The following is a 24,486-nucleotide window of genomic DNA, read 5'->3' on the forward strand; positions in this document are numbered from 1 at the left end:
TTTTTTTTTTTTTTTTTTTTTTTTTTTTTTTTTTTTTTTTTTAATCCACAAAGGCTGCTCCAACAGTAATGCCGCTTCTGTTATCATGCTGATTCACAACAACATAGGTGAATATTAGTGGGATAGCAGTATGTGGGAATACAAGAAAAACTGCTCAGAGCAACAGCTGTGTAGCAAGACAAACAGCATGAGAACCAAGGAGACCTCCGGAAGAAGAAAGAACGTCTGATGGCTCTGATTGGATAAGTGCCCACATGAGTGGCTAAGGAGTGTTTGTAGAATGCTCTGCTGGCATGGAAAAGTGGGTGGGAAAGTTGTAGGTACGGATGGGAAAGCTAGAGAAAGAAAACTTGTGAAGGAATATAAGTGATGTGAGAACTTGTAATAAATGATTTGGATCATTAACATCTGAGTCTGTGCATCAGATGCTGCAGGGTAGCAGTAGAGGTTGAATCTTCCTGCCAGTATTGCATTGCATTTTCTTACTATGCAAGGTGGAAGCAGAGGGGCAGTGTGACAGAATAGTGTCTGACATAGTGGTGTGTATGAAACAAAAGCATGTCACTGAATTCCTCCATGCAGAAAAAAATGGCACCCATTGACATTTGTCAGTGTTTGCTGACCAAACAGTGGATGTGAGCACACTGAGGGCTGGCTGGCACGTCTCAATAATGACAACAGCAACCCTGGGTCACCTCTGCTAGTGCAGATTTTTACTAGTGTGGCATGCAGACTCTTGTTCATCGGTGGAGGAAGTGCACAGCTAGTGTTGGTGACTGTTGAAAAACAGCACTCTGTAGCTGAGAATTTGCTCTATCAAACAGTGCTGTTGTTCTCTTTGTGTCTGTTGTAGTTTCCATGGAAATAAATAGGACTCATTACATTCAGAGCAGCCTATGTATAATGTGTAGATTTATTTTCACTGTATAATTTTGAATGTCTGCAGTGTCTGGGTCATGTTTTTCTACATGCATTTAAAAGCATTGGAATACTTTGGATGGAAATATGAAGATACACAGAGTTAAGCAATGAAACAGTTAACTTCAAATCTTGTAGCTTTGACTGTCAGAGAAATATTCTTGAGACAAAGAATAAACAAATGGGAATAGAGACCATGTTCAGTATATTTTCCAGGTTTCTGTGTGCATTCCAAGAAGTGATTTGACAGCAGGGCAAGTTGCAAGAGCAAATTCTCTGGAGAAGTGTTAAAAATTATTTTTCTATTTGTCCTTTCCTCTTTGTTAATATTCATCAAGATTTTGGAAGAGCAACAAAAGTTGCAGTTTTGGGGGCTTTCTGTAATGGTCCCAAAGGAAAAAATCTACTTTAAAACCAGTATTGCAACAGTGTTTCAAACCTTACTGGAATGAGAGAGTTGGGAAATGGATCTCCCAGAATTGCTTATTGAGCTTTGGAGGAAGAAAATGAACTACACAAGCAAGTTACTGCAGGAGTGAAGACAGCTGAGTCATTCTCTTGGCTTCCACTTCCACTTTTGGAATTGAAAGGTCTCAAAACATTCGTTTAAAAATTGAGGTTAGGTTCTGCTCTGAATTTCAGCTACTCTCTGTAGTTTCATATTCTGATATATATTTGAATTAGAAGCAGAAGTCTTTGTGCTCTCTTTTCTTTCTGAAATGGCAGTTGCACAATATAAACTGTATCATCCTGGGGCAAAAGTTACTTAAGGGCAAATTCCACTCTAAGGGAACTCTTGAGTAGCCTTGTGGTCATCAGCCAGCCTACATAGGATTCATAAACTGGACTTGTAGCTAAGGTTTACCGTAGTATCCAAAGACTTCATAAACATTGCTGTATCTTTTCCCATAACAGTTCTGTGAGACAGAAAAGTGTTGTTGTTCATGTCTTGGTAAAAAAGTATAAAGGGATTAAGGCAGTGACGGTTTTGCAGTTACATGAAGCCAATGCACAAACTAAAAACAAAGGCATGAGGACAGAACCCTTGTTAGCTTAATCAATCTAAAATTAGATAAAGGAACTAGGAGATCTGAAAATAATACTTTGTATGTAAATATATGTACCTATTTTTATATGAGGAAATACGTTTCTATTTGCCTAATTTTAGACATAGTTGGCATGTGTGCCTGAGACTTTGTCCTAACATTTGCTGTTTGTCAGATTTTGCTGAGGACCCTACTTATTGTTGTTTCTTAGACTTTTAAGGTGGAAGAACATGCGAACTTTAAGGTGTTTTTTTGTTTGTTTCTTTGTTTTTGAATGTAACATGTGGTAAGAGCTACAGAAGTAGGAGGTACTTTCAAAACTCTGGTAGTGCTATGTATTCACGTCCTTATCTGACTATGTTGCTGTTGTAGAGGAAGAAAGACCAAGCTCTCATTAGTGATAACCTGGATAGAGTTCAATCCATGGATGATTACCACCCACGTATGGTCCCTGACACCCTCTAAGAAAGATAACAAAATTAAATTTGCATCATCATTAATACTAATAGATAATCAAAACTAGAAGGTAAATATTATCAATCTGTCAGATACACAAATGGAAATCTAGTATTCATAGATAAAATGGAAATCTAGAGGGAGAAGAGTGGAAAGGATAGAGATGGAGAAGTTATCTTCTGTGATTCCCTTTCTCTGTCAGAAAACATAGTGGATTCTCTATATTGAGACTTCCTTAAGGAATCTGGTCATATGAATTTTAGTGGTCTTCTATCATATGAATGCAATTTTTTTATTGTGCAATGATGGTGGTATGTTCAACATGTTTTCTCTCAGGTGTGTCATATCTCTCTTACTTTGTTAAAGTGAATTTATGATAAAACTTTCCCAGATGTACTGGGAATGCTGTAAGCTATCACATTCAGAATACAACCCTATGATTTACAACTTCTGAAATGTGTTGTCTTGTGAATACATATAAACCTATTTTTGTTTCTATGCAGACATCTGGCATCGTGTAGTAGTAGTTCAATCAAACGAACTTTGACAGAGTAATGCAGAAGCTGTCTCCTGGCCCTGTGTTTTTGTGTTACTCAGTAAGACAGACAGTTATGGGCTCTCTAGGTTAGACTTTTTATCCAATTTGATTGTGTATTAGTGAACTGTTTAATGGAATTTATCAGGGAGGCTTACCTTCCATTTCTGGTAAGAGACAAGATTGCCTTGCCAAAACCAGCCTGGCTTTATGCAGTGGGCACTGTGTTGGATTGTCTCAATGGGAAAGCCAAGAGCTGAAAAGTTGGTTCCATTCCAAACCCCAAAATAATTGGTGGTTGGTCTCTTGAAGAACATGCACAGAAGGTGCTGGCAGGCTGTCGTGTGAAGAAAGATGGCTCAGAAGAGGCTGGAATGGAAGCATGCCAGACATGTTTCTTCTGTTCAAAGACAACTTTCCTTAAAATAACCAGGCTATCATCACACTTGCAAATATACCATTTTTTTTCTGCAATGGACCAGTGCAGAGCTGAGCTGATGGGCAGGCTTCACTTTTCGCAGTGCTGCTTGAATTGCTGATGGAATTTTGTGTCATAATGTTGCCTGAATTGACTTGATGGTTAACTGAAACTGTTTATTGGGGTCAGATAGTAAAAGGGAGTAGAAAAGGAATGGAATCACTTCACTTTATTAAAAACACATTTTCTAGTTCTTTATTCTCTTAAAGTACGCTAAACTGCTGGGTATCATTAAATAATAATTGTTATTCATGTCTCCAGTGATGGACTACAAGGCTTCATTTAATTTACCTTTGAAATAAAGCAAACTTTTGGAACCATTTCCATAGTTGAGCACTACTCTTTGCCAAAAAGGATATCTGGAGTTCATAAAAGTATTAGTTTAGATTGGGATTTTGTTTTTGAAATAAACAGTTGCATGCTGATGATGAATTTCCAACTGGAGGGACTTACCACTTTCCTCCCATTTTTTTAAGCTGTAACATGGTACTGTGGTAGCTTGATGTTATATATGCTGTATGAAAGCAAAATTTGCTCTGCAGAGAATTAATATAATGTAGGACTAAGAGTCAGAGGGAGAACCCACAGCCTTTTTCTTTCAAAACTGGAAAGACCTGACTTCTCTTAAATTATTTTACTGAAGCTATATGCTATTGAGTTTTGTTTACTTTTAAGACATCTTATCCCTCTTTGAAATTTTTTAAAATCCAGATCCTTTAATGATCTGGTTTGCAGCATGACCCCAGTGATAGGTAAGTCAAGATTCCACAAGGTGCTTTGGGATCACTGGGATCACGCATGTTCTCCATTAGTAGTTTTATCACTCTAATTCCAACAAAATTAAATCACTGCTTATTAATTGCAGAAAAGATTTGGAGCAAACTTGGCTAGGTATCTTGTGTCGGTTTATAATGTGGATAGATGTTCTTCAGCTTTTGTAGTGCTTTCAGATTGACTTACATGTAATTGTTTGAGGTTTTTTCATCTGTTTGCTAATACGGGTAGCTATGTTTGTAACAGGAAAAACAAATTAATTCATACAAAATGATTGGTAAGTTTTTTGGAAGGGGGGCATGAGTGGGAAGAGGGGAGAACTGCTGGCAAAAGGCAGTTTGGGGTTAATTCCAGCAAGCAGAATCATGTTGCAAAGTGATCCTGTAGGAAAGCTGCACTAGGAAGAAATCAAATTCTAGTTAATTTTATTGTGATGATTTTAATAGTAAGCTCAATTAGTTACAGAGAAGCTTTTCTCGCAAGCTAGTGTATGAGAGTGAGCTAAGCTGCTCACTTAGGTCTGACCTTCTAACTCTTTACAAACGAAAGTGTTAAGCACAGAACTGGTCCCGGAGCACTGGATGGGTGGGCTGCCATCTGTACCATGTCCACTGCTGTGCTTCCTGCTGAAGGCCGGTGAGGACTTGGGAAGAGGCAATGATCATGAGGAGGAGCCTCCAAAAAGTCTATTGTGGGAACTTAAATTGTTATGTAGGCTTTTTTTTTTTTTTTTTTTTTTTTGACTCATTGTTTGCATGTTACAGTCTCATTTGACAAAATTTTTAAGAATGTAGTATTAGCACTTCTGAGTTTAAGAAATAATTTTATGTGTAAATACCAGTATGATTTACATACTATCCAAGCATCTGCAAGGATGCTTTACCTTGCGACTTGATGTATTTTGCTTAATTCAAAACAAGTTTAAACTTAATCCAGATAGGAATATTCCTTTCTTCTGAAAATTCAGATGGGTCATTAAATCTTGCAGTTTGTTTAAAAACATCACTATGGACATAAGACCCTAGAATTAGCTAGAAACCTTCCCATATGCCTAACACACAAAAAAAGAGGCATGGCCATGGTAGAATAATATTAGTAGAACAGACAGAAGCTACTTTGAGAAGCATTTTTGGACCTAAATGTCTAATTTCTAAAAGTAAAATGTAAAATCTTCATGAAATCTTGTGGTTCCTGTTCCAGCATTCAAAGCTCATCTAAACAGTTACTGAATAGCAACTAGCTATTACAGGAAAGATGTTTCTCTCTTGAGTAACGTTACTGCAGAGATGTTGAGTATCATTGTTATTTTTTTTTTTTACCCCGGTGCTACAAGGCTCTTTCTTACTCTTTTCTTCCCTGGTAGCCCACATTTTGCCCTTCTTCAGTCTGCCATCCCAGGGTTGCTGCAGGACCTGGGTTCTTATGGTACTAAGTCATCTGACAGCACTCTAGTGGAGAATTTTTGTAACAGAGTCTGATGAGGCCTACGGTTCTGTCTGTGTTCTTTTATTTAGTTATTATTTAGTTATTTTATTTAGTTATTATTATTACTATTTGAATAGATCTCTTTTCAGTGCTTTTTTTTTTTTTTTTTTTTAATTACATCTGATATTTGTTGATTGATGATGTTTAAAGTCAAGGGTTTTTTGTAAGGCCAGATTCAGATTTAGTTACAAGAATTAATTTTCTAAAGCATTATTCTCTGTTCTGTCCTGAATTCTCTGCCAAGTGACACTTTATATCAGATGCTTTAGAGGAGAAATACAAAGCCTGTAGATGACAAATGCTCAATACACCTGGATAAGGAAATTTTCCCTCTTGCTTCTGGTAATAATATGTGACCAGAAATATGCATATACATATATTGTTAATTCCCATTTGAAATTACTCTTTAATTCTACAGTGTAAATGTGTCTCCAGAGGCATATCCAGGTCTGTTTCCTTCCAACACCCTGTTGATCTTGGCTTCGGTAATATCTTCTTAAGTATTAATATTTTTTAAAATATATTTGCCTGAAAAAGCATATTCACTTCAGAATTTATAACAGCAGAGGCAAGACAATACAGTTTTGGTGCTTGTTGTGTTTCCAGGCCATCTATTTCAGGTACATAATTTGTCACATTATGTATATGAATTGTTGATTAGAACAATAGAAGTTGGAGAATGCCTTTGCCAATGTGGAAGAGCTTTGTTTTTTGAGTTCAGTGCTGTGCTATTACTTCTTTCTGTGTTCTTGTGCTATTGCATATTGCTGATATGAGTGGAAAATATGTTTGTGCTGTCTTTAGGATAGTTCACTGAAGTTAATGCAGTGAGTCTTTGTATTAGTTAAGTCCTCTACCCTCTCAGAGGAATGTGGTAACTATGGAGTATCAGATGATAAAATGACTGCTGAAAGAAGTGGTCTGGTAGAGATTCCATGTTAACCATCTACAGACAGTAGAGACAACAGAAAATATTTCAGTAATAAATACTATTTGACAGTATTTCAGTAAAGTAATGTGTTATTTTCTGTTCTAGGTGTTAAAATGGGTTGAAGAAGCAGTTCAAGCATCCAAAGTACATCTCTTGTCTACAGACCATTTGACCATGGCTGTAAATACTTGGCAGATCCCCTTTGATCCAAGCCTGAAAGAGGTTACAGTGTCCTTGAGTGGTCCTTCACCAGCAATTGAAATTCATGATCCATTAGGTAAAGTAACTTATGCATCCTACTACTATGGTTTAAAAAAAAAAAAAAAAAAGAAAAAAAAAGGCAAATTATCTCTTCTGTCTTCAACAGGGAAGGCCATATTTATGTGAATGACTGGTGTCCTCTTATTTTGAAAAGCAATATCATGATTTCAGAAATCCTGTCTCTTCTCACCAGTTCCTCTCATCTTCTTCCATTTTCTTTGTTTCCATGCATTCAAATTTCTGGATACTTCTGCTTTTCATATTTTATATTTGTATAGTCACTGAACCATCGTTTAGGAGCTACATATGATGGTTTTTCACTCATGTGGTGAGAGCTAAACCAGTATTCTTTAAACTGTGCATGTCCAATCTACGGGCTGCATGTGCCTGGCCCAGCCCTAAGCCATTGTGGCAGCAGCTCTTCCTCAGCGAGCAGACTGGCCCCAGGCATGCACCTACCACTCAGCAACAGGCAAACATCTGCTGCCTGGGCTGAAACCAAGACATGGGGAGGGTGCAGCACCAGGCTAATTCAAGTTACGGCTAATAATTTCATGCATTTTGATACATTGGACAAATGCGATCCTGTGAACAGTGAAAAAGTATGCAACCTTACTTGTCATTTTGATAAAAACAAATTGGGAATAGGTTTCAAGATTGCAAAAAAATTAATTTTTTTTGTGTAGGTGAGATTCTATTTTCAGTCAACATGAATTGCTAGCACATTTTCAAATGGAACATATATAGAGTTGCAATCAGATATTCAACTTAAATGAAAATTTGATCGTGTCTCTTTACTAGACTTTTGTAAGACCTCTTTTAACAGATGCTTTTTTAATCCACGAAAGCTGCTCCAAAAGTAATGCCTCCTGTTTTATTATGTTGGCCCATGATATTAGAGATGGATGTTGGTGGTACAGCCGTAGAGCTGAACCTTCCTGCCAGTATTGCATTGCATTTTCTTACTATGCAAGGTGGAAGCAGAGGGGCAGTGTGACAGAATAGTATCTGACATAGTGGTGTGTATGAAACAGAAGTATGTCATTGAATTCCTCCATGCAGAAAAAAATGGCACCCATTGACATTTGTCAGTGTTTGCTGAACCATTACTGGAGACCAAACAATAGATGTGAGCACACTGAGGGCTGGCTGGCACGTCTCAATAATGACAACAGCAACCCTGGGTCACCTCTGCTAGTGCAGATTTTTACTAGTGTGGCATGCAGACTCTTGTTCATCGGTGGAGGAAGTGCACAGCTAGTGTTGGTGACTGTTGAAAAACAGCACTCTGTAGCTGAGAATTTGCTCTATCAAACAGTGCTGTTGTTCTCTTTGTGTCTGTTGTAGTTTCCATGGAAATAAATAGGGCGCATTACATTCAGAGCAGCCTATGTATATGCAGCCCAAGACAATTCCTGTTCATTCAGTGTGATAGAAGCAAGCCAAAAGGTTGGACACCCATTCTGTAAACCAAGAAAGAATTCAGAATCAAACCCTCTCGTGTGTTAATCTCTATCTGTAAACTGTGTATGAAGATTTGTATGCTAATCTGTAGTTTATAGTTCAAACAGATCTGCTGGTTATTGTTAAGCTGATGCCTACCTTGTATTTTCTGAATGGTTTTTGGCTGAAAATATTGCAGAAGTTTTATTATCTTGGAAATATTCTATGCACAGTATTGTTTCCATGATATGATCTGGTCTGTCCTCCATTGAGGCGTTCTGATTTGTTAAAAACTGCTCAGAGAGCATAGTAACACCAATCTTTATCACAGCTCAGGCTCAGATGAAGCTTTAATCCCATTTGTATGTTTTCCTTTCTTCTAAGGCAGCTCCATGCATGTACAGCCATTCTATTTTAACTGAAGTTTGTGCAGGCGAATCTGAGAAACTCTTGAAAACTGATACTGAGACACTCTGTTCCTAACTTTAAAATTTCTTTTCAGTGCTCTGAAACAGCTAGAGCTGTTTTTAGTGATGAAGGCACATGTCACCATTAATGGAGCAAAATGCTTCTATAGGGATCCAGTTCTTGCATACAACCATCCGTATATTTGTATGTGTAAGCGTACATACAAAGTGTGGTATGGTGCAGTATGGAAACTTCTAGTACTTTATCAAGGTCTGTAAAGTCTTACAGGCTAAATTCCCTGTGAGGGATTTAGTCACCATTAGTCACACGCTAATGCTTGTATGCCTGGAAAACGTGGCTTGTCAATATTTTTATGGATCTAATCCAACTTGAAACAGATCTACTTGACAGAAAAGTGAGTGGGCTGGCAGCTGCCATGTTAGTTAAGGTGAGTTTCTTCAAGGATCCCCTTTGAGCAAGCGTGATTCTGTGCTGCTTCCTTTTACTGAGAGCTGGTTATTCGCTGTGAAGAAAACTTGCTTTACTTACAGAGCTGTAGGAAACTCAGCAGCTGTAGTGCTGAAGGCTGTATTAGGACTCCCAAGTGAACGAAGAGAGTGAAAATAAATGATCATTTTTGGTATTCTGGGAAGGAATTGCAAGGAATTTTGACCGTTGTAAAAGCCATTGACTCTGCTAAATAGTAAGCCAAGTGTCAAATGTACATCAGATATGAAGGAAAATACTGTACTTAGTCTCTTTTTTTTTTTTAAGCAGTACTCTCTGGCTGTTGTTAATTAGTTTATTTATTTATTTAGGTAAACAGATCAGTAAAGGTTTGGGACTGAACGAATTGCTGAATATCCACAACTCTGCAAAAGTAGTAAATGTCAAAGATCCAGAGCCTGGAACATGGACAATAAAGGTATAGTTATTGCAGAAATAATGCATGACTTATCTGGGGTTGTTTAATGATCTTCTACATTATTTATCAGAAATATTCACACATAAGGTTTTATACTAAATGTCTTTTTTGAGCTCTATGTGACATTCTGAATTCAGCATCAAGTTCTTAGCAAGATGTTAATATATTTAGGTTATAGAAGCAGACAATCATAGAATGGTCTATGGGTTGAAAAGGACCAGAATAATCATGTATCATTCTGCTTCCAGCAGGGTCACCAACCACCAGACCAGGCTGCCCAGAGGTAGATGGGCGGTAGATGTTACTGCCTGAGATCAAATTCTTTTTTCTTTGGATGGAAAAAAGATGAAGTGAGCACTGAATTTTTTGCAGTCTAGTGAGCAGAGACTGTAGGGAACCCAGGCACAGAGAGGTTTTGCTATGTACAGCAAGTCTAGAGGACTTGGGGAGGGAGATGATTTACGTTTCATAGGCCAAAGATTTTGTTATCAGGTCTATGAAGTCAACAAATCAATATTTAATTCTAATTCTTTATCAGTAAATTACTCAAGTCCAACAAATTCTTTATCAGTAAATTACTCAAGTCCTACAGTGCAGAAATCAGTTTGTCCACGAGTGGTATATAAAGTATATAAAGTGATATATATATATATGAGTGGCACATAAAGTTGCAGAATGGATCCCGAATTATTGAAAATGTTAGAAAGGTAAGAACAACATTATTAGCAGTAAATTCCAAGAATGAAATGACCATTAAGATGTCTGAAATGATCATCTTAGAACTGCCTGTAGTAACTTGGTGGGCCTCCTTGCCCAGGCTACCCTATGTCAGACTATACTTTTGTGCAGTTTTCTCTGGGTGACAGTGCTTGTTAGCCTCATGTTCCTGTGAGTTCCATATCATGGTTGTATAAATGTAAGATGTGCAAATAAAATAACCTCCAAGAGCACTTAAGATGTGTTGCTACACAGAGTGGAGCCTCTCTGTGAACTGAACTCTTGTAGCTGAAGTATTTACTTTTTATAGATCAATAATATATAGACCTTTTATATATTTACCTTTTATAGATACACCTATGTATAAAGTAGGTTTAATTAATGTTTATAAATATCTGAAGTGCGGGAGTGAAAGGGACATGGCCAACCTCTTTTCAGTGGCCTGTGAGGACAGGACAAGGGGAACTGGCCACAAACTGGAGCATAGGAAGTTCTGCACCAATACGTGAATCTTATAATATTAAATTATCATTTATGCAGTTGAGAAAAGGAGGGAAAGGTGATGAGGGTAGGAAGATCAGCCGAAAAAGCTTGTGATAGTCTTCTAGCAGCTGATTCAAAGGAGCATAATGTCAAACCAGTGAGTAATTTCTGCTCACTGGGGATATGGGGATGTAACTTAGAGTTCAGTTCAGCTGCATGTCTCTGTCATTGTAAATGTAAGTATATAAATACAACATTGCAGTTTAAAATCTATTTGTTATTGTAGCTTGTTTTTCCTTCTACTGTGAGCTGCTTTAAAATAAGAGGGTTTTTTTTTTTTTTTTTTTTTTTTGTAAATTTGCTTGTCTTTAACCAGTGCTCTTTTCAAGCTTTTGTTTCTTGATACATTTACTTTGGACGAATTTTATGTTCTGCTGTTTGCAAGGCAATAAAGCTTTTTTTTTCTTTTTTTTTTCTGATGCATTTGACATAAATGTTTGCTTTCTGCACTGTGCTATCTGTTTGATCTTATTTCAGTCATCTGGTCTGGGAGGTGAAACAATAATGTACAATTCCAGTGATCCTTGATAATTCTGAAAAGAGATTAGAAAAGTACTCACTGGAAAGCAATCCTTTGGGATGAATTTTATCTTTAGGTATTTGCATAGCATGAGAGCTTCAAGGCACAAAGCTTTAGCTTTAGTCACTGGCTTTTTGTTTTTTTTTGTAAGAACACGGTTAAAAATTTAGGAAAAAACCTCATGAGAAATTTAATTGTGCTGTAAATTCCTAATGTGGATGCATAAGTGAAAATAATTTTGTCACTGCATTTATCTAATGGAATTTTAACACTGGATAATACAAGTTGTTTGACACACCGAAGTATTTATTTATATTCTTAACAGCTGCTTTATATAAAAGGCTTTATTAGTGATTTTCTGAGGTGAAAGGCTAAACAAATAGGAGCAAACAGGTGGTTTTAAGCAGATAGACAGTGATTTGTCAGTGTCTGAACAGCTCTCCCCTGGCAGTTAGTTATGAGAAATGACTGCTTAATTTAATACTCACATGCAGCTGTGTTGGAGAGGCTTACTGACTGAAGGAATTCTGTATTTTAAGGTTCGACTATTTAATGTTCTCACGGTAGAAAAATCCTGATAATGTTACTTTAATACAGGTTTTCTTTATGTTGTGTGTCTCATAGGTTGCATTGTCTCAGAACAAAAAATCAGAGTAGATTCTACTAAACTCAGATTAGATCTTGGCATTGTAGACTCTTCATAGCCATTGAAGTCATTTAAGTTTTTTCCTGCTGCTCCGGGTAATATTATCCATGGCTTTGTCAGTTAAGCATATGTAACATCTAATGCTATGCCCAGCACAGCAGTTTTTCTAACAGCTGGGCAGTGTGAAAGTAGGTGAGGACAAAAGCTTCATATTCCTTTTATTTCTCAGCATGCAATGATAAAAAATAACTCTAAGAAGTCCTCAGTCCTACAATTATTTTGATTTGCTTTGCATAGCAGGTACTGTACCCTCAAGCAATAAAGCTTGCAGAAAGAGCTACTTCTGCATTCTTGGCTCTGTGACTAAGACCCTGGCTGTGAAAGAGGAGTGCTTCTAACATGCCGCACTGGTTGAGGCTGCTCTGTATGTGCCACTTGCTTTGGAATTGATGTCTCCATATACCTCACAGATAAAATTATACATGTATTCAAAAAATTGAGCTTAATAATAAATAAAAAGGTAAAATATATTATTCTAGCACTGGAAGTAAGTTATTTATATTAATGACCAGCAGAAAATGTATGCTGATTTTTTCCAATGACATTTCATTTCCCGTTTTGTAATACGCTTAACAAAAGTAATAATAATCCAAATTTCTAGAAATGTTCTCTAGTTACTGTCACTGGCATGTTAAAGTAATTGTTGGTCTTGTGTGTTTGTGTTGTGGGACAAAATCAGCTGACTCCTTTTGCAGTCACTATAGCTATTGGTGGCAGTGTCTAAAAGTAGAGAATTATTAAATGCTTTTTTCATATAATTCTTGATGTAAACCTCTTATGAATTCTTCGCACTGACCTCAGTGGATGGTTCAGAAACCTGCAAATCCTGAAATACAGATTTGGCTTGTGAACTTCAACTGTTGCCTTTTCAGACATCGAGCAGTGGAAGGCACTCTGTTCGGATCACGGGTCTCAGCACTATTGAATTTCGAGCTGGGTTTTCCAAGAAGCCAACTTTAGACTTCAAGAAAACATCCAGCAGACCAGTGCAAGGTTTGTATTAATTTTATTCTATGCTAAGCAGTAACAGCTTTTGGGAGTATGAGGCACCAGAAATAAAGTAGAATGATCTTTCTAGTGAACTTTGATAAATTGGGGCTAATACTATCTTGTTCTTAGGGCCTTGAATATGCAGCCAATGTTCTTACCAAATTGACGTGTATTTTTGTTAGCTTTTTTTTTTTTTTTTTTATTGTCACACAAATTCTGTGGTTTTTAGTTATGAAATGCCTTGAAATTGCAACTTTGCTTTTGGTAGTTTTGGAGCCTAAGAGAATATTTTGGGCCATGGAGAGCAGTTAATGCAGGGGCTGCTATTTCAGGAACACCTGTTGGAAGACAGTAATTTAAGCTCTAATCAGTGCTAACAAGCAGATGGCAGTCTAGATCAGCTTATTTTCCTGCTACTTTGTAAGTAAAGGTTGAAACTGAATGGTGCATTCATGGGGTGGTGAGCAATACACATTGAATTTATTGGAATTTGTTGTTTCTTTTAAACACTTGAAATAGCATATTTTTGTTTTTCTAGGGATTCCTACCTTTGTGCTGCTAAATACCACAGGGATCCTTCTTCCAGCCAGAGTAGACTGTCTTGAGCTTCTGAGTATTTCAGGGGAACCTCTTAAGACCTTGCCTGTGAAATACTATCCTGACAGAAAGCCGTATGGACTATGGAACATTTCTGACTTTATTCCACCAGATGAAGCTTTTTTTCTTAAAATAACAGGCTATGACAAGGATGGTTATCTTTTCCAGAGAGTTTCAAGTGTTTCATTTTCTAGTATTACTCCTGGTAAGAGATGTTAATTTGAATTGAATGTAATTATGTCTTATCTGAGTTGTGAAGTTAAATTTATTGGTTATTAAATATAGCTTAATCAGAAGTTGAATTTTCTTTTAAGGAGAAGATGGGGCATGTTAATAATTGTTGATAATCGTTTTGGAAATGTTTGCTTTCTTCAGATGCTCCAAAAGTTACAATGCCAAACAAGACTCCAGGATATTACTCACAGCCAGGGTCTGTTCCTTGCCATGTAGAAAGTCTTATACCTTTTACTCAACACTTTACTAAAAATGGAGTAAAATTAGGAGTGGATCAGCTATTCAAGTAAGTAGTGACTTTTTTCCCTATCCTATTTTAGTTTCTATTTGTATTCCATGATTTCTATTTACAATTGGTACAATTGATACAATTGATATCCTATTATTTCTATAATATTCATTAGGGATGCTGAATTCTGTGGATTGAAGCCACAGGAGATAAATGGTGAAGCTTTCCTGCACATTGTCAGCAGTATAAGATGTTACAGATTATTATTATTACTATTGTTACTGTTATTGCGGTTTTTGTTATCATGTACCGTTTATGATCAGTGAGCCATGCAGCATACTTTAGTAGCCATGTAACTTCTTCGAATTCTTAGTTGTCAAACTATACACTTCTACTCCCTGCTTTTCACATATCCAGCACCCTAGTAAGCAGAATGTGTTTTTCATTCTCTTATTACAGAATGGGTGAAGGAGCATACAAGTTAAAGGTCATACAAGTTAATTTAACAAAATGTATCTCAAGCCAAATGTTACTGATCACAGATACAGCATTCAGTTTTGCTTGGCTTGTCTGCATTTTACTGGTAGTGAGGTTCTGAATGGCCTCTGTCTAGTTTACTAGAGTTGTAGTATTGCTCTCCATTGAGGTTTGTTTGTTTTGGTGACAAGGTGTCATTTTTTGCTAAAATATTCTTCTGCATATTTCAAAAAGTAAATATCTGATAAGTTGAATATTGTAGTTATACTATGACAGTTGTCTGGGTGAAAGTACCATTGGAATGAATGTAGGTTAAGAGTTTTTTGAAATTAACAGACTTTTTAAAATATTGATTCCAGAACTGCTGTCTGCTTCAAATTACAAATTGCAGATACTAATTTTGAATGAGTAATATCTTGGAAAAAAAGTGAAATTTCTCTAAAATTTTAAAAGCTTTGCTTTTCTTAGATTTCTATGTCCTAAGGCAGTCTAGTAAGGAAATTAGGATTTTGATTAACGTCTGTAGGAACTTCTGACCAGTCTGATTTAGGAGACTGAATCCAGTAATTGGCACCTTATTCACTGAATCACAGGCTTGGGTTGGAAGGGATCTTACAAATTGACTTCCATCTACCCCCGTCATGAACTGGTTGCCTCTGACCAGACCAGGCTACCCAGGGCCCCATCCAATCTGCCTTTTCATGCCTCCAGGGATGAAGTGTCCCCAGCTTCTCTGGGAAGCCCGTGACAGTGCCTCACCACCCTCTATGTAAATAATTTCTTCGTAAAATCTAACCTAATTTTTTCCTTTTTAGTTTAAAACCATTTCCCCCTTGTTCTGTCACTACCAGACTGTGTAAAAAGTTGGTCCCCCTCCTGTTTCTCTGCTCCCTTCAAGTACTGGAAAGCCACAATTTGGTCTCCCCGCAGCCTTCTCTTCTCCAAGCTGAACAAGCCCAGTTCCCTCCACTTTTCTTCATAAGAGAGGTGCTCCAGCCCTCTGACCATCTTTGTGGCCCTCCCCTGGACCCGCTCAACAGCTCTGCATCCTTCTTATGCTGGTGCCCCAGGCCTGTTCACAGTACTCCAGATAGAGCCTCACCAGGGCAGAGCAGAAGGGGACAATCCCCTCCCTGCCTTGCTGATGCAGTCCAGGATAAGCTGGCCTTTCTGGCTGCAAGCACACACTGCTGGCTTGCATCCAGCTTTTGGTTCTCAAGGACAAAAAGTGGTAAGTCAGTGAGAAACAAGTGCTGATGTCTTCACAATCCATCCTGTGATATAAATGGCACCAGTGTCTCCACAAGGGGAGCAAAACTAATAAGCGAAACTGACAAGAAAGGCAAAAATCACTCTGAGTCTGCTAGTTGTTGTGGTCATTAGTCAAGGCTGAAGTTTGGTTTGATAAGCCAGATGAAATGTATTCTGCCTAGCGATGTGTATTAGTAGTTTGACAGGAGCAGAGAAGGCTTCTTCAGCTGTAGCTCATATGTGCAAGCCCTCACTTGCTGCTGCTCCTTCCTTCCTGGGTAGGAGACGTTGGATAGTGTGGGATGGCTTCTGATGGGCAGGAGCTGAGGTTAGTTACAACATGATTAGTGCTGTGCTCCCTGTCAGTGTTTTCACAGGAACTGATAACTAGGATGTGATTTGGTCCTTAGAGCTTGGCTAAGGGATTGTGCTAGTGATGAATGTGCTGGTGATTAATGTGCTAGATGCTACCCTCTCTGTTCTATGAACCTAAGAGTGTGTTTGCATAAAGAGAGGAGAGGGTTAATTTTTATCTGTTAAAGGACAGTGCTCTTTTTGTGTAGCTCGTATCTGTACCTAAAAGTCTGGCTAGTAAGAGCCGTAAGTGTGGTACTGCATACTAGTTCTATGTAGAAGCTGATGGGTATTAGGGAAAGATAGGCGTCTTGAGTAGAGAATGCAGCAATAAGGTATGACTGCAAATAGTGCCTTACTGTGGCAACTGTTGACATAAGGGCTTCTTAGAATTCATTTAAACATCTACAGCAAAAGCTTGCCCTTCTCAATACTTCTAAAAAGTGTATGATGCTAATATTCATCTTTAAATAAAATCCATAAAGCTAGATCTAGTTTAATTCAGTAGAGGATCTGTTTTTCCTCTTAATGTGAAAACCTATGCCTGCAGTCAGGAAACCATGTTCTCGATTCCCTCAGAAGTTTAATGAATATACCTTTTTCTCTCTCTAGAGAATCATCAAGCATGAGCTGGGATATCAACCAAGTCTCCTTGTCTGATGAAGGTTTCTATGAATGTATTGCAACCAGTGCTGCAGGAATTGGTCGTGCACAGACTTTTCTGGATGTATCAGGTGGGCACTAGTTCATTCTGTATTTAAATATGATTTAATTCATTGTGCTGAAATATTTAACGGTGAGAAATAGCACTTGGTGACAATAAAAAGATATTATTTAAAATACTTCAAAGTGGAAGCATGTTCTTTTCCTGCTCATGTACATAAGTTTGTTGAATTTTAAGCAGAAACTAATTTTGAGTATTAACATGGGATTTGCTTTGTAGCAACTGTTCTTGCTTGTTCGGTCTTTTATGATGGCATAATTAAGTTAATGGGTGAAGAAAGGGCCACTGATGTTACTTATCCAGGCTTCAGTAAGGCCTTTGACATGGGTCCCCCACAATATCCTTCTTTCCAAATTAGAAAGATGTGGATTTGATCAGTGGTCTGTTGGATGGACAAGAAACTGGTTGAGAGGTTGTATCCAGAGAGTGCCAGTCAATGGCTCGATGTCCAGATGGAGATCAGTGACCAGTGGTGTCTCTCAGGGGTTAGTATTGGAGCAGATGATCTTTAATATCTTCATCAATGACATTGACAGTGGGATCAAGTGCATGCTCAGCAAGTTTGCAAATGACACTAAGGGATGCCTGAGGGACAGGATGTTATCCAGAGAGACTTAGGCTTGAGCCAGGAGGTTCAAAAAATCCAAATGCAAGGTCTTGGACTTAGGTCGTGACAACTCCCACTCTCAGTACAGGCTGGGAGATGTAAGGATGGAGCACAGCCCTGCCAAATAAGAACTGGGGCTATCAGTGGATAGGAACTTAGGCATGAGCCAGCAGCTCTCACAGCCCAGAAAACCAACTGTATCCTGGCCACATCAAAAGAAGCACGGCCAGCATGTGGTGGAAGATAATCCTGCCCCTCTACCCCATGCTGGTGAGACCTCACCTGGGATACTGCGTCCAGATTTGGAGTCCTCAGTATAGGAGAGACGTGGACCCGTTTGAGTGTGTCCAGAGGAAGGACAAGAATGACCCAAGGGATGAAACACCATCCCTGTGAGGACAGGCTGAGAGAGCTGGTGCTTTTCAGCCTGGAGAAGAGAAGAACCTGAGAGCAGCCCTTCAGTATCTAGGTGAAGCTATGAGAAGGTAAGCTATGAGAAGGAAGGGGACAGGCTCTTCAGCAGGATCTGTTGTGAACAGTACAAGGTGAAATGGTTTCAAACGTGAAGAGGGGAGATTTAATTTGGGTATAAGGAAAAAGTCTTTCATAGTGAGACTGATGTTGCCCATAGGGGTGGTGAATGCCTTGTCCGTGGAGAGGCCTGGACCAGGCTCTGTGCAACCTGATCTAGCTGTAGATGTCCATGTTCATTTCAGGGGAGTTGTACTATATGTCCTTTAGGGATCCCTCCCAGCTGAAACAATTTCGTGATTCTATGTGGAAGGGTAAATTATTGCCCTTGAATAGAGAAGACGCTGGAACAGAGCCCAAGTGGCAATGAGGCTAGTTAAAGCTTGTAATGACAGCTTGAATTCACCCCTAAGCTTTTCTGTAAGCGTTTGAAATGTGGAGTGTCTTTCTTTTTTCTCCTGCATTAACTAATTGAGGTTAGCTATCCAGAGTTGTGGAACCACAAAACCATTTAGGTTGGAGAGACCTTTGCACATTAACTACTTTACTCTCAGCTCATAGCAGAGTTGGCTTCCAAGCTTGATCACATTCCCAAGGGACTTGTCTAGTCAAGCAGGGGATGTCGCCAAGGCCACTAGTCAAGCTCTTTGGGCAGCTTTTCAGTAGTTAATTGCCCTCACTTGAAAAATGCTTAACAGTCTAGCTGTAGCTTCCCATGCTGAATATTACAACCGTGGACTCTTAACTTCTGTGTTCCAAGAAGACTCAGATTGTTTTCTCTAAAACAACCCTTTCAGTAGCTGAAAGTAGTGACCTGTATTTCCCTTCACCTTGTTTTTTTTTTTTCCAGAAATGCAGAATGAGAACATGGGGGGGGGAAAAAACCCAGCCTGACATCATTGATTCCGTGCAAGGGAAAGTTTGTAGAGAAACAGCCCTCTTATATCTAGATCTGAGAAGAGGAACATCCTTTTAATCACACAAAGTACTCAAGTAGAATAGAACAGTAACATCAGTACTTATTTGAGTCCTAGCTGAGCACTAGTTCATTATTTATCTAATGAAATTCTTCTAGTGAACAGGATATTGTCATTTTCTTGTTTCAACCCATATTTTAGAGTACAGGCAGCTGTTATATTCTGGCTCAGAAGTTGTGTGCATAAGAACTGTTGGTCAGGAAGTTTCAGCCATTCTCTAACAGAGGGAAATGAATGAAAGAGAATCCTATCTCTTCTCTTGTGATGCTGGTAGCATTGAGAATCAAGGGGGTATGACTGGGGCGTCATCTCATTTACAAAGCACTGTGAGATCCATTTGCAGGTGACACACTGCAAACACAAGCAATTAGCTCTCTTGAGTGTCAGAGGAGTAACGTGAGGGAGATACTTTTGAAAGCCTTGTACGCAAATATTTTAAATAAAACTATCTGAAACTTCTTTATGCAGACAACCTTCTCAAGTTTCCTTAGTTTGCCCAGATGACAGACAGCACATCACAGATTATCAGTTTTGCCAGCTGCTGGGTGAAAGGTACTGGAACTGCGTCAGTACTTTCTGTTTTCAGGAAAAGCAAACACTCAAGTTTGTCTTTCTCACCAGTGTTAAATCTTAATGTCAAATGGCTTGTTAACTTCTGCAGACACATAAACTAAACTCCCTATAGTCAGAGCACCTGGCTTAAGAGCTCGACCAGGGGATTGCAGCGCACAATTTTGTTGTAAGAGGCTGTTGTGTGTTAAAAGATATGGACTGACAGCCAAAAGATAGGGTTTTTAATCTGTTTTTCTCTTATTTTTCTGAGTTTCTTTCAGTAGCGTACTTGTGGATGTTCCTGTGTGAAACATTTGTCTTTTCTTCCCCAAAACCCCCTCAAGCCCCTAAAGTGCAAGAGTGAAACTCCAGTTTCAATAAGCAAATCTCAAGCAGTTCTCCTCTGCATTTGTTAACATACGCTGTATTGGTAATAAGAGTGTGGCTGCTAGGGACTGTATGTGTTCGGAAGCAGAGCTGCACACCAGAGTGCAGTGTATGAGGGGTTCATTAGCGTGCCGTGAGCTAGCTGAAGGCTTGTGAACCTTGCTTGAGACCCTACAAGAGACTTTAGTGAGGAAAAGTTATTGTTGGCTCTGAGTTGAGGTGTGTCTTTCACCCTTAGAAAATACAGATATGTTTTCTTTTCTCTTAGGCTTGCTTTACTTAGGATAAATCACTTTTTGCTGTGCATTGATAAAGGCTTGGTCTTGCTCTTATAGCTATTTATTTCCGTAAGCACCTCGGTCAGAACATTATTCATTGCAGATTTTTCTTTGTAAGAACTAGTTTGGGAAGAAAAACAAAACAAATAGAATTTATATATATAATATATCTGATTTTTACAGTGTAACACTTCATGCATTCCATAAATATATGTGGAATGTATGCATTCTATAGCATTGAGATTTTTCTTTTCTCCTTTATCAGCTATATCTCAAGCAGGATCAAAACAAGATCAAAACAAGAGCTCCTATTTTTAGCATTTATGGTTTCAAAACTAAATTCCAGTATAAAGTTAGTGCAGCTGCATCCTTCCATGACTAAAAATATACAGATCAGTAAAGCAGAAAGCAAACAATAACAAATAGTGGAAATTAAAACATAATATATGTATTACAGATTGGAAGAAAAAGTGCCTGGAAAGTGCTGAGCAATGTTGTGCCAGCTGCAGGGCCTAGCCTGCTGTGCGCATATTGCAGGTGCTCAGAGACCCTTAGCATGGCCACAAGGCACTGCAGCAGAGCTGCTGTGTGGGCCTTGTGTCACGCATAGCAGCCATGTTGCTCCTGCTGCTGGTAGGGGCTGAAGCTCATTAGTGGAGTACATAGCGCTCTCTGGTCACAGGTATGTGACGCTTAAATATCTCTGAAGTACTACCACTGCTCCTCTGTCCACCCCATGCCCCTTCCCTGAAGCTGGCTAGCAAACCTGCCTGTTGCACACCTGACTTGGGGAAGATGCTGGCTCTCCCCCTGTTCTGACCTCCCTGTGCCTGGTGGTGGGCATGTACCCATGACCTGCAGCTCTGCTCCAGCCACTGGTAATGAGCCCTCTGCTTGCTCTGGGCCCTGCCAGTAGCAGGCTTTTGGGACATGCACAGTTCCTGCTCCAGCAGCTTGTAGCTGGGACCCTTACCTGCTCGAGCAGTTGGCATGGTTTGCTCAGTCTCCCCAGCAGCTGGTGTCACAGGCTGAGGATGCCTGTACCCTACTCAGACTCCTGGAGCTGGCACCCAGCCTGTTTGCACTTGCTCCAGCAACAGTGAGCCCTTGCAACACCTGTGTGGGAGAGAGAGTGAGGCCACAGAATGAAGATTTGGTGAGAAGATAGGGCAAGCTCAGTGATCGCGTGCAGGGCTGCATAAGGCAAGCATGCTGGCTACTGATACTCCATACGTGACAGACCCCTTCTGTATCTTTTTGTCTATTCCTGCATTTTTTCCAGACTCACTTCTGCTGCACATTCCTTCACCATTTTATACACTGCTGTTGCACTCTTTCCCCACCTCTTCCCACCCTTCAACCCTGGTTTGCCTTGGTTTTAGTTGCCAAGTCCAGGTTGGTTCCTCTTTGAAATGATGCCCCTGGCCTCTTAATAGCCCATCAGTTAGCATGCCTGTTTATTACTGCCTGATATTGCTCATCTCTCAGAGCTGTGTCTGCACTGTGCTTACTGCCCTGCCTCTCCTTCTCTTTGTCTTATTTGATACAGTCTTCAATCAGATGGACTTGAAGGCAAAAAAATGTGCTCCCTTCATGCACCCCCAAGAAACCATCAGGTGAGGAACATAATGGTGATTTCTTGCAGCAGCTGATTACTTGAATTCATTGTCTCCATTAGAAGACCATGCTAGCAACATTTTTATTTATTTTCCCTCTCTAATATGCACACCTGTTTAAAAAATAAAAAAAAACTAAAGTGTAACCTGGATTCTATCTTTTGTGGTCATGCTCCAGTCATAGATCAGACTTAGAGACCTGCTGCTGTCATCTGCTGTGGGGCTGCAATCTCATGTTGGCTTATCCTGGTGCAATATTAGGTCAAAGAGCAGAACTATATCCTCTCTCATATATGTGATATTTGATTCTGGTCCAGAGAGAGGTGGTGAATGGAGTTAGATCCAGCTGTTGACCAGTCACTAGTGATGTTCCATAGGGGTCAATATTGGGGCTCATCCTGTTTAATATCCTTACTGATGTTTTGGAAGAGGGAATTGAATGCATCGTCATTAAGTTTGCAGACGACATGGAGCTGGGATGAAGTGCTGATCTGTCTGAGGGTAGGAAGGCCCTATGGAGGGATCTGGACAGACTGGATCACTGGGCTGAGGCCAGTGGGGATGAGCTTCAACAAGACCAGGTGTCAAGTCCTGCATTTCAATTACAAAATCCCTGCGCATCGCTATGGCCTTGGGGCAGAGTGACTGAAAGATTGTGCAGAGGAAAAGAATCTGGGGATGTTAGTTGGTAGCTGGCTGAACATAGCCAGCAGTATGCCCTGGTGGCCAAGAAGGCCAGTGGCATTCTGGCTTTTATCAGAAATAGCATAGTCAGCAGGACTAGAGAAGTACTGTACTCCTACAATTTGCACTGGTGAGGCTGCACTTCAAGTACTGTGCTCACTTTTGGGCCCCCCGCTACAAGAAAGATGCTGAGGCCCTAGAGTGTGTTTAGAGAAAGGCAGCAATGCTGGTGAGGGGTCTGGAGCACAAGTCTTATGGAGAGCGACTCAGAGAACTGAGATTGTGAAGTCTGGAGAAAGGGGAGCTTGCAGAAGACATTCTACAAGTACCTGAAAGGAGGTTGTGGTGAGGTGGGGATTGGCCTCTTTTGTTAGATAGTCAGTGATAGGATTAGAGGGAATGGCTTTAAGTTGTGCCAAGGGAGACTCATGTTGGATATTAAGAAAACACTCAGAAAGAGTGGTGAGATGTTGGCTGCCCAGGGAAGTGGTGGAGTCACCATCCCTGGAGGTTTTAAAGAAGCAGGTAGATGTTGCTCTGGGTGATGTGATCTAGAATGGTCATCATATGCAAGGGTTGATGGTTGGAGTAGATGATATTAGTGATCTTTCCAACCTGAATGATTCTATAATTCTATATCATAGTTATTCCATGTGAATCATGTGTGTTCTTGTCATCTGTCAGATAACTTAGCACTGGGGAATGAGTAAACTGACCTGGGTTCTCTGTTTTATGGCTTCAGTAATACAATATGAAACTCAATATTAAAACAGTATTGTAATTTTTGTATTCTGTGGTATGCTTGAAGTTACTTATTGAGAGTCCACAAATGATTCAGAAGTTTCTAAATCTTTTCTCTCTTTATTTTGTTCTTTATTCTGTTCTTTTTATGCAGAGCCTCCACCTGTGATTCAGGTTCCTAACAATGTCACAGCTATCCTTAGGGAAGGAGCCATCCTGACCTGCCTGGTTGTAAGCACCATGCGTTACAATCTTACCTGGCAGAGAAATGGCAGGGATGTGAGGCTCCAGGAGCCCCTACGGATGAGGGTGATGAGCAATCTATCTTTAGAAGTGAAAGCAGTACAGTTCACAGATGCTGGGAAGTACAACTGCATAGCTTCTAACAAGGATGGCTCTGCCATGGCGTCTGTCTTCCTTATAGTACAAGGTAACTGTATGTTAAGTACATTCTGACGTGTTTTTAACTTACTTTATCTTTATTCTGAGTTTCTCTTGTAGTAACTTCTGCATTTTATGTTTGTTTATGAAACCACTTAGAGACTAGTAGAAAGTAATGTAGCTCTTCCTTGATTTAAAATACTGGTGTGAGCCACCAACGAGCACTAGTGTTCTTTGGGAGACTGTCTTGTGGTATGTGCCTTGGTGAAACATGGTTTGGTACTTCAGTGGTTCCTGATCCAAGTTTGCTGTAGAGCTGACTGGATCCTGAGATATCTCTGTTGTTAGTATCTCCTAAAGTATGGAGGGAGAGTTGCACACAGATCTTGTTCTTGTTTGTGTACACACACAGGTAGTTAAACTGCTAAGAGTTTGTGTTCTTCTCTAGTATTTATATCTCTTTATAATGGAATAGTACTTCTAAGTGTCTTTTTGTATTGTTTTATCTGTCTCAGGTAATTCTGTACAAGCTAAGAACTAATCAGAACTTTACAAGGAGGTTGGTTTTGTAAGAGCTCCGAAAATTTGACAGGACTGAAAAAGATGGCATGGGTTGAGACACCAAGCAAGCTGTGGGTCCACGCTGTTGCTTTTCATCAGGAAAAAAATTCTAAAAAATGACACAAAAATACAGTAATTTCCCTTGGAGGCAACAATTATAGAAATTGGAAGTACTCCAGATTTGTTCATTATTGCCTTGGTTGTGTGGAAGTGGTTGTGTGGAATCTTT

General features: G+C 39.4%; 1 protein-coding gene across 1 annotated transcript in view; it reads left to right on the top strand.

The window, feature by feature from the left end:
- The window catches only part of HMCN1 (hemicentin 1), a 183,958-nt gene that overhangs the window by 41,267 nt on the left and 118,205 nt on the right, over positions 1-24,486 (top strand). Inside the window, exons 5-11 of the mRNA XM_042819403.1 lie at positions 6,729-6,900; positions 9,554-9,660; positions 13,019-13,139; positions 13,675-13,938; positions 14,109-14,253; positions 16,891-17,012; positions 23,470-23,745. Of these exons, the coding sequence (XP_042675337.1) occupies positions 6,729-6,900; positions 9,554-9,660; positions 13,019-13,139; positions 13,675-13,938; positions 14,109-14,253; positions 16,891-17,012; positions 23,470-23,745 (1,207 nt within the window). The remainder of the gene's footprint in view (positions 1-6,728; positions 6,901-9,553; positions 9,661-13,018; positions 13,140-13,674; positions 13,939-14,108; positions 14,254-16,890; positions 17,013-23,469; positions 23,746-24,486) is intronic.

Source organism: Centrocercus urophasianus, unplaced genomic scaffold, assembly GCF_019232065.1.
Source record: "Centrocercus urophasianus isolate 14NV4802_14NV808 unplaced genomic scaffold, USGS_Curo_1.0 seq_18, whole genome shotgun sequence".
Lineage (NCBI taxonomy): Eukaryota > Metazoa > Chordata > Aves > Galliformes > Phasianidae > Centrocercus > Centrocercus urophasianus.